Source organism: Mus caroli, chromosome 14, assembly GCF_900094665.2.
Source record: "Mus caroli chromosome 14, CAROLI_EIJ_v1.1, whole genome shotgun sequence".
In the NCBI taxonomy this organism is placed as follows: Eukaryota; Metazoa; Chordata; class Mammalia; order Rodentia; family Muridae; genus Mus; species Mus caroli.
This window is the reverse complement of record NC_034583.1, coordinates 51,383,418-51,399,455: the sequence shown is the minus strand read 5'-3', so window position 1 is coordinate 51,399,455 and position 16,038 is coordinate 51,383,418. Positions and strand designations below refer to the sequence as shown.

General features: G+C 43.7%; 1 protein-coding gene across 2 annotated transcripts in view; it reads left to right on the top strand.

Moving 5' to 3' along the window:
• The window catches only part of Atp8a2 (ATPase phospholipid transporting 8A2), a 527,640-nt gene continuing 511,602 nt past the window's right edge, over positions 1 to 16,038 (top strand). The window contains exons 1-2 of one of the 2 annotated variants that reach the window (XM_021182073.2): positions 1 to 141; positions 10,745 to 10,843. Coding sequence is in view for 1 of the 2 variants with exons in the window: in XM_021182071.2 (XP_021037730.1) it covers positions 129 to 141 (13 nt within the window). In the remaining variant the exon portion in view is untranslated. The remainder of the gene's footprint in view (positions 142 to 10,744; positions 10,844 to 16,038) is intronic. The other variant, XM_021182071.2, reaches the window with a different exon arrangement.

The window sequence follows — 16,038 nt, the reverse complement described above, 5'->3', positions numbered from 1 at the left end:
ACCTTCTCAACTTGAGACAGGTTCCTGAGAGTGAAGAAAAACCATGGGCTCAAAATAGAAGTCAAAAGAGAGGAGCTTGTAGGCTGGAAAGAAACAGCAGTACACTACTCTACCCTGGGAAAGCCTCAATGAAGCTTCAGGGTAAGGAATCCGAGTGGCTGTGTGAATCCTACAGTGAGGGTGTGAAAAACCAGAAAACTTCAGTGTGTGTCACACATAGTAAGAGCAAGGGCTATTTTGTTGAATCAGTTTCACGTTTACAGGAGTATGCTGAGCTCCTGTATGGAGTGAGGTGCAGGGTGTTTCTTACCCTGTACTCAGGTACAGGCTATTTCTAATTGTGGTCAGAAGACATTGATTTGGGGGTGCAGCTGAGCACATTGTTTTTCTGGGTGAATCTGTATTGGTGATCTTTCAGAGTTCCGTCTTCACTGGCATAAGCAATAAGAGATTTCTTGACTGTTGCCCACCTATTTGGGTCTCAGTGGTGCCCTCCAGGCGGTGCTCATTTTAAAACTCAGATTTTCTCTCTCTCATTAGTGTAAGGATTCCAGCTGTTCACCTTTGGCTGGCGATCTAGATTACAGATTTGTAGTCCCAGTTTGCGCCTTGTTTTCTCCACTTATGGTGTCTTCTGATGAACAGAATTTCTTGACTTTAATATCATTGGAATTCATTTTTTTTCTTTATGGGTTTGCATAGTTTTAAAAATGTATTACATGTTTTTGTTGTTTGTTTGTTTGGTTTTTTTTTTTTTTTTACAAAGGCACGGGGAATTCTTACGTAATGTATTATTATAGTTTTGGCCTTTCCAATGAAAACATATTTGTGTGTGAGATGCAAGAAATCAAATCTCTCTCCCTCTCCCCCTCTCTCTCTCCCTTCCCTCTCTCAGAAACTCAGCACAGTTTAAATGAGCCATCTGCTCATTCCTCACTGATTGAATGTCCACTGTTTTATGGAGTTTACTGGTGTGTGTGTGTGTGTGTGTGTGTGTGTGTGCATGTGTGTATGTGCACGCACGCATGTAAGTTTGTATTGCTAGGACTTGAACCTGGACCTGGTGCATGCTAGGCAAATGCTACTACGGAGCTATACCCCAGCCTCTCATGTTTCCTTTTTCCAACTTTTTTTTTCCTGGTTCTTCTATGTGGAGTAGGAAAGAAGGTACACGTTCCTTATTTAACATTTCATGAACATATTTATTGTATATGTGCACATATGCACTCAAGCATACCATTATATGTGTGGAGGTCTGAGAACAGCTTGTGGGTTCTTAGTTCTTTCCTACCATGTGGGTCCTGGAGTTTGAATCTAGTCTTCAGGCTTGCTGGTGAGTGCCTTGGCCTGCTGAGCCATCTTTTTTTTTTTTTTTTTACTCAGAATAATACTAAACAGAATCTTTATATTTTTGCTTTATTCTGTTCATACTTTAGTGTAACAGTGCAGGCTAGTTTATACTTCATTTTCTCACCATTTGGCCATTAGCTACTGAGGAAGGTCACAAGGAATCATATGATAGCTATAATAGAGAAAGGAACAGATGGAGTAGTCCATATGACGCCATGATGACTTCGTAACTTGGCTTCATCTAGACTACAAGCACTGGGTCCCATCCTTCTGGGTCCGCATCTCTGGTTGTGAAGAAATAGAGCCACATTTCTGACCTAGGTGGCTGGAACATAAAAAGGGGTCACATCATGCCTTCAGGGGGTAGGCAGTAATAAAAGGGGTGAACCATTTCATTCACAATGATAACCATACTCATCTTTCCTTATCTAGTCATAGGCTACAAAGTTTGCCATATGGCTAGCATCATTTTTTTGGTCTTGAAATTTAGTGAGCATGCCATTGTATTTAAATATACAGATGGAACATGACCTGCACCATAATTTAGATAAGCAAATGTTTTCATATATGTACACATTGAGAACAAATATGTAAACATATTCTAGACGGTGGAGAAAAGTTAATGAGTCCAATTTGTGTGCAGACCATGCCATACCGTGAGTTGGTGTCTCTATCCAGCCTGTTATTTTATTCTGAGCTGCTGATGGGTCTGTTTTCAGACTCGACCCCAAACAGAGCAAATTCCTAGCAATAGCACCTGCTTTTGAGTGAAATCATTAGGTTTCTTAGAACTGGAGACATTTTTTTAAAATTAAAGGTAGAATGCTGAGCCATCTTGAAGCCCAGAATTATCAGTGTACAAAGTTCTTACATCTACCCTATTCAAACTGTTTTACCAGCCATATTGCTTGGGTCATCATCCTTATTTCTGCCTACCTCCTTGATTTGTACTGAGAATGGCAACTGAAAATAAAATCCATTGTTACTTTGATGTCTTTTCCCTATAATTTTGTGTTTTGTAACAGTGACCAACAGTTTATTTAGAGCACAGTTCCTCACAATCTCTGTTGTCAAGGCTTTGAGAATTACAACTTTTTCTTGTCACATGTAATGTTTTTGATATCATATCCTCAACATTAGCTGTCTTAGTTTAATTTACCCTTCTATTTGGCCTAGACCTCCGGAGTCACTGTGGTTTAGGTGTTTGTTATCTGCAACCTATGTATGAGTCTACTTTTTGAGCCAAGCTGAAAACCTCCCTTTTTAAAGTGTGATGTTGGCCCTTCACATGCATTGATTCAGTTAGTATATTTAAGTACAACTCAATCATGTTATTTCATGTTGTAATTATTTTACTTTGTGTTTTGCCGTGTTTCTCCACACCTTTTTCATTATGGTTGAGATTTTAATTTCTGATGTAAGAAAGGCTTCTGTTTGGGAGTGCTAAGGTTGTCTCGGTGCTAAGGTTGTCTCCGTGGTTGAGAGCACGGACTGCTCTGGAGCTCCAGAGGACCTGGATTTGATTTCCAGCACCTGAGCCTCCCAACTGTATGTAACGCTAGTCCTTGGGGATCTGTCACCTTCTCTTGGCCCTCTTAGGCACCAGGCATATAGGAGGTGGACATGCATCTATGCAGGCAAAACACCCATACACATACAATTAAATTATATTTGAAAGCTGACTTCACGTTCTGTTGTAGTGGATTGCCTTAGTGCTTAACCTTTCACTGCCTCTGTGATTCATCTTCCCACTTAATGCTTTTATCCCCTTGTTTGTTAAGGCCCTCCCTCCCTCCTTCCCTTCCTCTTTTCTGTTCAAATCTTGCTTTGTCACCCTGGCTGGCCTCAAACTCATGTTCCTCTTGTCTCCTATCCTCAATGTTAGAGGTATCTGTATATATAGCCATGTCTTGCTTTTGTTTGCTGATTTCTAATATTTCACCAATTATTAGTCTAATTATTGAATTCTACCTATCACCTATATGATAATAAATGAACGTATTCTACCTTCTTCCTGCACCTGTATTGATGCACTCTGAGGACTGCTACCTAGTCAAAACATACAGTGGATGCATGACTCAGGGACCCTCACCATGATGTCCTGAGGTATGCATTTGAATACACTAAGTGCTTACAGTGCAGCCTTTTGCTTTGAGTTTTAAAAAGTTCATTTTCAGAGGCGCACCTGAGGGCCTCGTGAGGATGGCATGCCTTGGCCCTTGCGTGCATGGTGCATGTCGTGTTTGCTGGTTGTTAGCTTTATGGAGATTCTATTTTTTGTTTTAAGATTTATTTATGTGTATCGGTGATTTGCCTGCATGTATGTGTGAGAACCATGTGCATCTCCAGTGTCCAAAGGAAGTCAGAGAAGAGGACATTCAGTGTCATAGAACTGGAGTTAGGGATGTTGTGTGAGCCACGATGTGGGTTCTGGGAATCAATGCCAGGGCCTCCTCAAGAGCAACAAGGGCTCTGAACCACTGAGCCATCACCCCAGCCCCCGTAACTTATGTCTTGGAGGACCATAGCAGGCACCTTCTTGCCTCCTCTTTTCTTCATCTTCTGGTTCAGTATCTCTCTACATTCCTGTGAAGAGTGGCTTCCGGGTACTGTCCTTACTACCTTATTCTCAGACAGCAGTCTACGTCTTCTGTTCTTGTAAGTTACTTGGCTCCTCTGACCTTTGGCCTAGATGCCCTAGGGGATTATTTTCCCGTTTCTAATGATGTTAATTGGATTAAGATTTGACTTTATATTTAACCAGTCTAAAAGCTCTAACTAAGCTATGTTTATTTCTTTTTTTTCTTAATCTTTTTTTTTAAATTAGATATTGTCTTTATTTACATTTCAAATGTAATTCCCTTTTTTGGTCTCTCCCTGATATCCCCTATTCCATCCCCCCTCCCTCTGCTTCCATGAGGTGCTCCCCCACCCATCCACTCACTCACACCTCCCCAGCCTGGCATTTCCCTACACTGGGGCATCATGGAGCCTTCACAGGACCTCTCCTTCCATTGATGCCCAACAAAGCCATTCTCTGCTACATATGTGGCTGGAACCATAAGTCCCTTCATGTGTACTCTTTGGTTGGTGGTTTAGTCCTTGGGAGCTTGGGGGCGGGGGTCTGGTTGGTTGATTTCAACTTGTGCAGTCAAGTTTGAGGAGCATTCTCTGTGTTGTCAGTATAACCTGGAAGAAACTGCAAGCAAAAATGTCAACAAACATGCCAGATCTTCATTTTTGTTTCCCATTTCAATATATATATATATATATATATATATATATATATATATACTTTAAAGATTTATCTTATATTTAATTGTAGTATAGTGTTCACAGGAGCCCCCTGGAGTTGCAGTTATAGGCAGTTCTAAGTCTGTATACATGGATGCTGGTGCCCAAATTCTGGTCTGGTGGAAGAGAGGCACACACTTTAAACTCCCCAGCCACCTCTTTGGCCCCCAGTTCAGCATCTTCTTGCTATCTGTTAATTTCTTGTTTATGTTCTTGGCTGTTTTCCTTCTTTTACCTCGCCCTACAAAGTTTTCATCTGAGTCTATTCTTCCTTTGCCAATCAATGATTACTTTGACTTTCATTTTTGATAGGTTACCCTTTTCTATAATTTATTTCCTCATTTTAGTTGGCTTTTATTCACATCTTCCTATGTGCAAGGTTTCTTCTGCCAAGCCATGGCCCCAGCACCAGAACACTTTGGATCTTGAGTGAATCCTGTGTTAGAGCTCTCTCCTGTTTCTTGAGGTGGGGGCTCTGCACTGAGTTCTTTGGTGTAAATGCTTTGGTTCTTATTTTCTGTTGCTGTTGTTGTTTTTTCCCTCAGTAGGCTTGCATAGTTGCACATTTTTTAACTGTCCTATAGCACATACATCTGTATCAGTCTTAACAACAAGAACCACAACAAATTCTTACAAATTTTGCTTAGGTACAAAATTTCAGTGGCTTATGAGTTCATATTGCTGAGTGGATGGATCTCCAGGTGCCTCACCTGGCTTGTTTATGAAGCCACATTTAGCTTCTGGGTTGGTTGGTGACTGCCCTGTTGGAATGGCCCCTTGGTTCCTTTGAACGGGCAGTCATTTGTGCTAAGGATGGTATTCGAAGAAGGTATCATTGGAAACCGAAGCATGTGTAATGCCTCAGTCCGGATCTCCCAGAGTGTCTTCCATTGTGTCCTGGCAAAGGAAATCATGGTATTAGCCCTGATTCTAAGGTAGTAGAAATCAAGACCTTGGCCACATAATGAAGGGTCACGTGTAGATGAGAAGAGCCCTTGTGAATAATGTCAGGCAGAAAACCCCTGGTACATATAATTCAAATTCCTGGTACATATAAAAGAGATTTGTCAGACATTACATGCTATTTTTGTGGGTGTGCTAAAGATTCTGGGGTCCTAGATCTCTATATAGCACACTGTTTCTTTCCTGGAAAATTGAACCTACTAGCTTTAATTTTTTATTTCATCACTAACTCTCTAAAAGGAACTCACTTGACAATTCCAGTCCCTGTGGTGCCAGCTCAGTCCCCACCCCTGCACATGGTCCAGCTCAGGCCCTGCACATGGTCAAGTTCTGTGCTCAGAGCTTCTAGGAATCAACAGTCATTCTCAGCAGTGTTGCCCTTGGAAAGGAGTTTTCTTCCTTATTGGGTTTTTATTTTGATTTATTTTCCAGACAAGTCTTTCCTAGTAGCCCAGATTGGCCTTTGACTCATGGTCCTCCTGCCTCAGCCTCCCTGGGATTGCAGTCCTGTCGTACCATGGTGGCTTAGTTTTAGTTAATTCTTAAACAGGGCTTATGGTCCCACAGGGCTAGAGTCTGTGCTGGCAGAGTGAAGGCATTGGGGCAGCCATCTGCAGTAATGGCTGAGAGCTCATGTTCTGATTCACAAGGAGGAGGCAGAGAAGGGCACACCGGGAATGCTGTGAGTCTTTTGAAACCTCCAAGCCCACCCCCAGTGACACATCCCCTTCCACAAGGCCACACCTTCTCCAAGAAGGCCACACCTCCTAATCCTCCCCAAACAGTTCCACCAGCTAGGGACTAAGCATTCAAACACATGAGCCTATGGAGACCATCCTCCTTCAAACTACCCCCCCTACACCTTGCTTTCTTTATATTCTCTTCCATGTCGACTTCTCCAGTCCCCCCACAAAGGCTTGGGCTAGGAACTTGGGTATATCTTTCCTGGAAGTTGCTTTTTATTTTTCTGTGTTCAGGTTATCTGAGGTCTGCAGCCACTTTGTCTTCAGTTTCTGCATCTCATACAGACTATTGCATTCATCCTTCAGTGTTTGCTGAACACTGTGTAGAGGTTCAGCTGTTGGTGATCACTACTCTCTTGGCTCTCTGGGCATCCACCCTTTTGATGACTAATCATTTCCGTCTTCTTGCCCTCCAAGTTGAACTTCTAAGTAACTTTCTCATATTTTATCACACACCCTTTGTCCAGCTGAAACTGCCATTTTTACAGGCATGCTTTTCTTTTTGGAGGTTTCTAGATTATCCAGGGAGGTCAGTTCTTCCACTTATATTGCATTTCTGAGGAAAATACTGCCTCAGGGATCCGTGCCCATCTTATGAGTTTCCTTATGGCTCATGGGTCTCATTTTAACTCACTGTTTTTTCTTTAGAATGTTCCCAATCTCCTTTACCCACTCCGTATCTGTGGTGGTTTGAATATGCTTGGCCCAGGGAGTGGCACTATTAGGAGGTGTGACCTTGTTGGAGTAGGTATGGCCTTGTTGCAGGAAGTGTGTCACTGTGCTGGTGGCAATGAGATCTACCTCCTAGCTTCCTGGGAGACAGTCTTCTCCTAGCAGCCTTCAGATGAAGATGTAGAACTCTCAGCTACTCTGGCACCATGCCTGCCTGGATGCTGTCACACTTGCATCTTGATGATAATGGACTGAACCTCTGAACCTGTAAGCCAGCCCCAACTAAATGCTGTCCTTATAAGAGCTGCCTTGGTCATGGTGTCTCTTCGCAGCAGTAAAACTCTAACTAAGACAGTACCTTTTCATTAAACTCTCTTTAACACTTTGAAGGTTTGATGGCGGTCACGTATCAGGCCCAGGACTCACTCCCATGGGCTATTTTCCACTGTAATCATCTTCCATGTCATGGGGCCATAACTAACCTGATCAGAAAGGAACATTAAAAAGAGCATAAAGAATTGACTACAAGTGCAGAAACATAAGGAATAAGTCGTAGATAGACTGAGTATTATGTAACTATTACCTGTGACATGCAGCAGACCAGGATAGGGGCTGAGTCAGAAACCTTTGTACCAGATTTTTTTGCCTCTGAGGGCACAGCTGCCAGGCTGATTTGATTTTGCACACCGTGGTCTGATCTGGAAACAACAGCGGGCTTTCTTTGATACATTCATTTCTTGTCTCAGCGGATGAGGCTGACGACAAGCCCAAAAGCTTGTCATTTATTTATAGCTTGATTGTGGCGTGTGCGGTTCCAGCTCACAGTGCAACATGATTTTCAGGCCCTCTGAATCCTCCCCCCAGCTCCCCAGAGCCCGGTCTGTGGATTTTAGCCATTTTGCTGAGTGATCTCTAAGCTGCCAGCTTCTGATGCAAAGACTTAAGTGCCCATCCTCCGGTTTCCCCAGAAGACTGACTCAGCTGTCCCCTGCCCTTGACTCCCACTTTTCTCCCCTATAGACATAGTTTGCCATTTGATAGGTGTGTCCATAACCTAGGCCTGCCCATTTCCCGCAGAACAGGATGGTTATTCTTCTGTTAGGGCAGAGAAGAACTGAAATGACTAGGCCAGTTCACAGTTGTATGACCCAAGAGGGAAGTACACATCTCTTATAGGATGGCTCTAATAGTTGGGGTCATTGAATCTCCACATGGGAAAACTAGATGAATGCCTTGGTTGGGCAGTTGGGGGTGAGGTGTTACATTTGTTTGTTTGTTTAGTGTGTGTGTGTCTGCACGCATGCACACACACGTATGTACAGGGCACTGCATACTTGGGGAGCTCAAAGGACAACTTTCAAGAGTCAGTTCTCTCCTTCCACCATCTGAGACCCAGGGATGAGATTTCAGACATCAGGTCAGGCAGTGTATACGTCACCCTCTGAGTCATCTTGCAGGTTTGGTCTGGGATAGGGTGTTTAATAGGAATCTGTTTTCCCCTACAGGCCTTTGGGATGATTCTGAGGGTTAGCAAAACCCCCTTTCTGCTATGCTAGTAGATTAACCATGGGGTCTGAAATAACGCTCAAGAATTCAATAATTGGTTTTGGCATGGGAAATCCCACGCCCAACTCAAAGAAAAAAAATCAAAATAAATTGAAATAGAAATAATAAAATACAGTGTGACTAAAGCACCAATTAGGGGAAAACAGACTTAAGAATATCAAAGGCAGCCAGGCACAGTGGCACACGCCGTTAGTCCCAGCACTCAGGAGGCATAGGCATGTGTATGAGTTCAAAGCAAACCTTGACTACATTGTTCCAGGACAGCCAAGGCTACATAGTGAGATCCTGAAACTGTCTTAAAAACAAACAACAGGTGAATAACAACAAAACAAAACAACAACAAAAAACTCCTAAACCCTCACAAAATGAATGCTATCACCAAGAAGTATGAAAAAGTACATAATCTTTCTGAGCAAAGCTATGCAAGCTTTCTAAACTAGGCACCTGCTTCCTCCAACACTGAGAGATGAGTCACTGGCTGCATCGCCAGGGCGCTTGTCTGCCCTCAGGGGACTCTGCTTAGGTGGAACTCTTTGTGCTTCCTTTGGCCTTCCTGAATGTGTGCTTTTTTTCTAATCCTTATGGTTGGTTCTTCTCCATGATGTGAGCTTTTCTCCTCTCTCGGAGGGAGGAAGGGAATGAGACAGAGATGTATATGCAGGAGTCCTGGAGCTTGCTGTGCTGAGGAAGCCAGAGGGAAGGGAGAGAGAAGGGAGAGGCAGGGGTGGGCTGAGTGGAGGCAGAGGGAGGCGGCTTTGCTTTTACTTGACTGCTCAGGGCCTGTGTGCCTGGTGCCCTCATTCAGCAAATGAGTCCTCTAGTCACCCACATTTGGAAGTCAGCAATGCTCATGCATCCTCCCTGAGGGCTGAGATGACAAGCATATGTCACATCCCACTGGTTCCTACCTACCTTTTATTCATAAGTGAGCCTCTTGTTCTCTGGAATATGAGGGGAGAAATTGGCTAAGTGTATTCAATAGACTTGTTTTTCTAAAGTTCTGTCACCAATGCAATGGTGTATATTGGCACTGTTTTTTGGGGGAGGAGCACGTGGATCCATTCTGGGAAAGAGTGAAATGTGTGGTACACAAAGAGCTTCTGAAAAGCCACAGAAGTGGGGTTCACCTGCTCTCTGACCTGTCAGGCTATGTTCAGGTAACCTCTGGCAGCCATGGCTACCTGCTCTGTGGTGGGTCTGGAGCTAGATGGGATGGAAAAAGCAGTATAGAGGGAACCTATCTGGTTTTTCTATTAATTTATTTATTCACTTTACATCCCAATTGCAGCCCCTACCTTTCCAGTCCCCCCTCACATACATACCCTTCCCCCACCTGCCCCACCCCTCCTCCTCTGCGAAGGGGAGGTCCCTCTGGGGAGGGAACCTATCTTGCCTCTGAACGTCCCTTGACTCATGTTCCACTCATGCCTGGTCTACATCAGACCTCTAGAGTGCTGGCTTCTCTTCTTCCTCATTGGCCAGTGTATTCAGAAGGTCCTGAGTATGCTCCATTCTGCCTAAATGCTACTTCCAGCGTTTTGGGGGTTAAATTATTCAGAACAAACTAGCCTTGGCTGAAACTTGTCTCCCTCTGCTATCTCTTGCTATTCAGAGGAAAAAATAATCGGAAAACAGTGGGGGAAAGATAAGGGAGGACACTGAGCTAAAATATTCTCACCCCATGAAAACGATGGTGCTGACTGCAAACCAACTGTGCAGTGCTAATTTCACAAAGTATCTTCCAGATTTTGCCCATTTAAGAAATTCTCACCACTGAGGAGTCCATTTGCCAAGTTGTGTGTGTGTGTGGGGGGGGTGCTCCTGCTGATCTCATTTCCATGGCCTTTGGTGAAGCTGAGGAGAGAGGAGGAGGAGGAGGAGCAGGGTGTGGTGCGTGCGTGTGTGCGTGTGTATGTGTACATGTCTTTATATGTTTAGTAAGTTATCATTTTCACTGGGGCTACTCCTTCAGTATAGCGTGGTCTGAGTTTTTCCCACTCTCCTAATTCCATGGCCTATATTAAGCTGCAGTCCAGATAATGGCGGGAGATGGAGACTTGTTTATTGTAACTGACAGCATCAGGCTAAATCAACACAGAGAAAGCAAACAGTGCTGAGTGCTTTTCTGAGTGCTGAAGCTGATCTCCCGAATGCAGGGAAAGCAGAGCTCAGGCAGGAGAGGTGAGTCTCCAGCTGGAAGCCACGGAAAGCAACCACCTGATCTATAGCATTAGCCGGGCGCTGAGGATCTCTAGGTAAGACTTTTATGTTCTTATTCCCTAAGGTTAAAGGAGAAAACTTACTCCCTGTGGCCTTTTCTTTTGGGTGACAAAAAGAAGTACTTAAATCCTCTCTACAGTTCCAAATCTCAGAGATTGACAGTCTTGGAGCCAAATACAGCCTCTTTCAATTTTAAGGAAGTTGGCCTTGAAGCATTTATATGTGATTTTTCTCATACAAATTTTGGGAACTTTTAAGAATAATGTTAACTTTATTTTTATCATCATCATCATCATCATCATTTGTATGAGAGTTTTGCCTGTGTGCACTCTGTGTGTGTGTTTGTGCACTCTGTGTGTGTGTGTGTGCACTCTGTGTGTGTGTGTGTTGCTTGTGGAAAACAGAAGAGTCTATCAGATTCCTTGGACCTCTCTTAGACTCAAAAATTGGATGTAACCGTGGATTTAGCTTTTGAATGCTATATATTTCAAAAGTCACTTTTCTGTCCCCAGCCGTAGGATCAAAAACACTAGCACTGTGACTCATGTGATCTACAAGAAGCACAGAGAGCATCCATCACTTTAAAGAGTCACGATAATTCAATTCCTCAAGAAAAGATAAATCCAAGTGTGAGAATTTTCATCCAGGACAACACAACTTTAAAAAATTATTTCTTTCATGTGTATTTATGTCCCTGAGTGTATGAATGTGTGCCATGTGCCTCCAGGAACCCTGGAGGTCAGAACAGGGCATTGGATCCCCTGGAACTGGGGTTCCATGTAGTCATGAGCCATGTGGGTGCTGGGACTTGAACCCAGTTCCTCTGCAGGAACAGTAAGTGCTCTTAACTGCTGAGACATCTCTTCATCCCCAGATAGCAGTTTTGAAACGACTGACTTTAAAGATGGCTCCTACGTACGAGGACACAGCCAAGGTGCTGTGTCTCTACCTGCCCCAGGACAGAGCCTACCACTGTTCTGTCACTGTCCTTGGCACCTCTAGTATAAGCTGGATTAATCTGTGCATGTGTCTGCCCTGATGGTTTCTAGCTAGGAGAGCAAAGGAGAGACTTCTGAATTGAGACTCCTGTATCCCATCTTCATAGCTTCCTGCCTGTCCTTCCAGAGGCATCTGCTCACCTCTGCTTCCAGCAGACAGTTTGACTATGTGCCCTTGGATTTTAATGTGAGTAGGTGTGAAACTGTGCACACACCAATAGTGCACACTCCAGCAAAATTTTTTAAAAAGATCACTGTCACTGTCTTCAAACACACCAGAAGAGGGCATCAGACCCCATTACAGATGGTTGTGAGCCACCATGTGGTTGATAGAAATTGAAGTCGTATCTATACATCTGTTGGTTCTGCATCCTATAATGGATTCAATTAATCAGAGATGGGAAACAGATAAAACCAATTTGTATCAGTGCTGAACACCCAGACTGTTTTCTTGCCAAACAATGCAACACTGTAACTATTTGTAGTAGGTATCATAATCCACTTAGGAGTCCAACATTTTGACACTGCAACATGACCAGGTCATCTACAAACATGTTGAACTGTCTTTACAGATATCCTGGGACACATGTAGCCTATGGGCCATAGGTTGGACATATCTGATAATTATTCTTGAGGAAGCATACAGGATCTTGTACAAATACTACACAATGTTATACCAGGGGTTTGAGTTCTTGTGGATCTTGCTCTCTGCAGGCATTCAGGGGCCAGTCCTCTGTAGAGAGAAGGGCAACTGCCCATGCTTTATAGATGCATGCTGTGGGAACCTGTCTCACCTTCCTGTCTCAGCGTCCTGGGTACTGGGACTACAAATTTGGGTCCCATGACTGGCATTTATTCTTTTTCATTAATGGTGATACTATAGGGGCTGGAGAAATGGCTCAGAGATTCAGAGCACTTGTTGCTTTACCAGAGGACCTGGCCTCAATTCCCAGCATCCACATGGTTGCTCACAGACATCTATCACTCCAGGGATCTGACCTTTTCCCATCTCTTTTGACCTCTGCAGGTACCAGGCACTTACACATGCACATACATACATGCAGGCAAAACATCATACACATAAAACTAATGTAAAATTTAAAGGATTACTTTAAAATATTTTTAAATCTATCCAACAATCTTAAAACATTTGTATTTAAAGAGAAACAAGGTTCTCTTTATATACTGCTGATGGGAATGTTAACAGATACAGGTACTATGGAAATTAGCATGGAGGTTCCTCAAAAAAAAAAAAAGAACAAAGAAATTATCGTATAATACAGCTACCACACTCTTGGGTCTATGTCTGAATCTTTCCGACTCAACACACCACAGAGATACTTGCAGTCATGTCCATGTTCACTGCTCCAGTAGTCACAACAAAGAGGAAATGGAGCCAGCTTAGATGTCCATCAACAGATGAATGGTAGAGAAAACGTGACACACACACACACACACACAAACACACACACAAATACACAAATAGAATTTTATTCAGCTATGAGAATGAAATAATGATATCTACAAGAAAATGCAAGGAAATCATTATGATACACAAAACAAGCCAGGCTCAGGAAAATACCATGCTTCCTCTCATATGCAGAATCTAGAGTTTCTCTCTCCCCCCACCGTGTCTCTGTGTGTGTGTGTGTGTGTGTGTGTGTGTGTGTGTGTGTGTGTAGCTTGTGAAAAGGAATCATGAGACAGGACAATGGTATGTGGGAAGAGGGATGGAGAAGATAACATAATAGAATGCACTGGCTGGGTGTGCTACTGCACACCTTTGACTCCTGACAAATACAGAGGTGAATGCTTGCAGACAACCATTGGACTGAGAGCTGGGTCCCCAATGGAGGAGTTGGGAGTCTGGTCTCAGCAGGCAGAGGCAGGATCCTGGGTCTTTTTTGAGTTGGAGGCCAGTCTGGTCTCCATATCAAGTTCCAGACCAGTCAGGTGACTAGACAGAGAGAGTGTCTTAGTATAAAAACCAACAGGCAGAAAAGAAGGACTCTTTAGGGGCGGGCATGGGGCTGAAGGAGGACAGAGAAGGAAAGGGGTGAAAGGGATAAAATGTTTGCTTGAAAAGGCCACAGTGGAACTGTGCCTCCCACTATGCACTAACTTTAAACACTAAAAATAACCCAGAGTGGGAACAGAATACTCACAGGAGGAAATACAAAGTGTGGAGCAGAGACTGAAGGAAAGGCCATCCAGAGACTGCTCCACCTGGGGATCCATCCCATTTACAGTCGCCAAACTTGGGTGCTACTGCTGATGCCCGGAAGTGCTTGCTGACAGGAGCCTGATATGGCTGTCTCCTGAGAGGCTCTGCCAGTGCCTGACAAATACAGAGGTGGATGCTTACAGACAACCATTGGACTGAGAGCTGGGTCCCCAATGGAGGAGTTGGAGAATGGACTGAAGGAGCTGAGGGGTTTTGTAGCCCCATGTGGGGAGCAATAATGTCAACCAGCCAGACTCCCCTGAGCTCCCAGGGTCTGGACCACCAACCAAAAGGGTACACATGGAGAGACCCATGGCTCTGTTCGCATATGTGGCAGAGGACGGCCTTGTTGGACGTCAGTGGGAGGAGTGGCCCTTGGGCCGGAGGAGGTTTGATGCCCCAGTGTAGGGAAATGCCAAGGTGGGAAGGCAGGAGTGGGTGGGTGGGTGAGCACCCTCATAGAGACAGGGGAGGGGAGATGGGATAGGGGGTTTCTGGAGGGAAGACCTGGAAAGGAGGATAACATTTGAAATGTAAATAAAGAAAATAAACAATAAAAGAAAAATATAAATTTATTTGTACATCTCATTGAGCTTGTTCTCCAAAATTTTCCTGTTAAAAATAACGTGAATACTTTAGCATTTAAAATGTTTTCCCTTCCACTAGTATTTTAAAGATCAAGATAATTTGCTGTGAAATGTGGACCTCTTAACTATATAGTCTGATAGTCCTAACATAAGCACCCCATATCTACCCTTTAAACAAGTTTCCACCCCCTCAAAGTTCCTTCCAGCCCCTTCCCCTCTCAGTAAATTTCCAAAACCTATTGTTTGGGAGCCAACTGTCAAGGGTTCATCCTGAGCCATTCTATTTGCTGACTTGACTCTGAGCCACATTCCGTTTTAGGAACAGACCACTACTGTGTGCCCTTTGACCTACTGATGGGTGTCTGGAGTGTTTCCAGGTTGGAGTCATCACGTACAAGGCTGCTATTAATTTCATGTTTGAATATTTTTGTAGAAATACATGTTTATTTCTCTCCAGTAAGTATCTGGAGGTAGAATCTCTCAGTCCTAGGGAAGGTGTACATTCGTCTTCATGAGAAACCACTAGGTCTTTGTCCATTTGTGTAAGTGAGTACACCGAGGCACCTCCCCGCGCCCCAGCAATACAGAGGCTCGGGTAGCTCAGCAGTCTCCACAGTGTTTGGAATTACTTTTTAACGTGGACCTGCTGACCATTGTGGAAGAGGTTGTTTGTTTAATTTGCACATCCCTGATGACTGCTGACATTTGTCACCTTTCAGGTGACTATGGGCTAGTTGCTTATCTCCACTTGGTGCCTGTTCAGGTAGTTTGACCATTTTTTAAAAAGTTGATTTGTGGGAGGTATTTACACATATACTGCCTCTTACTTGCTTCCCCTGTTGTTAAAGTCTCTTCCCAGTCTGTGGCTTGCCCGGCCGCCATCTTGTCTCGCTGAGTAGAGGCTTTATTTCTGATGCTAATTATAAATGCTTAACTTTTGTTTTGTTTTGTTTCGAGACAGGGTTTCTCTATGTAGCCCTGGCTGTCCAGGAACTCACTCTGTAGACCAGGCTGGCCTCAAACTCAGAAATGCGCCTGCCTCTGCCTCCCAAGTGCTGGGATTAAAGGCGTGCACCACCACCGCCCTGGCAAATGCTTAACTTTTATGGCTAGCACTTTGCATGGCCTTGCATGACAGCTTCCCCCTGACCCCCTGTTTTTGTTCCTATAACATTGAAATATCTTGTTTTTAGTATTTATGATTCATTTTAAGTGTAGTGCATGGATAAAAGGTTAAAGTTTTGTTGTTCACCTGCACCCCCAGTCTGGACATCAAGCTGCCACTCCAACATCTACTGAGAAGACTGTCCCCATTCTACTGACTTGCTTTTTAGTGTCTTTACCATAATTACTTCACCATATGGCTCTGGGTCTATGTCTAGACTCTCTGTTCTGTTTCTTTTTCCTTTTTTTTTTTTTTT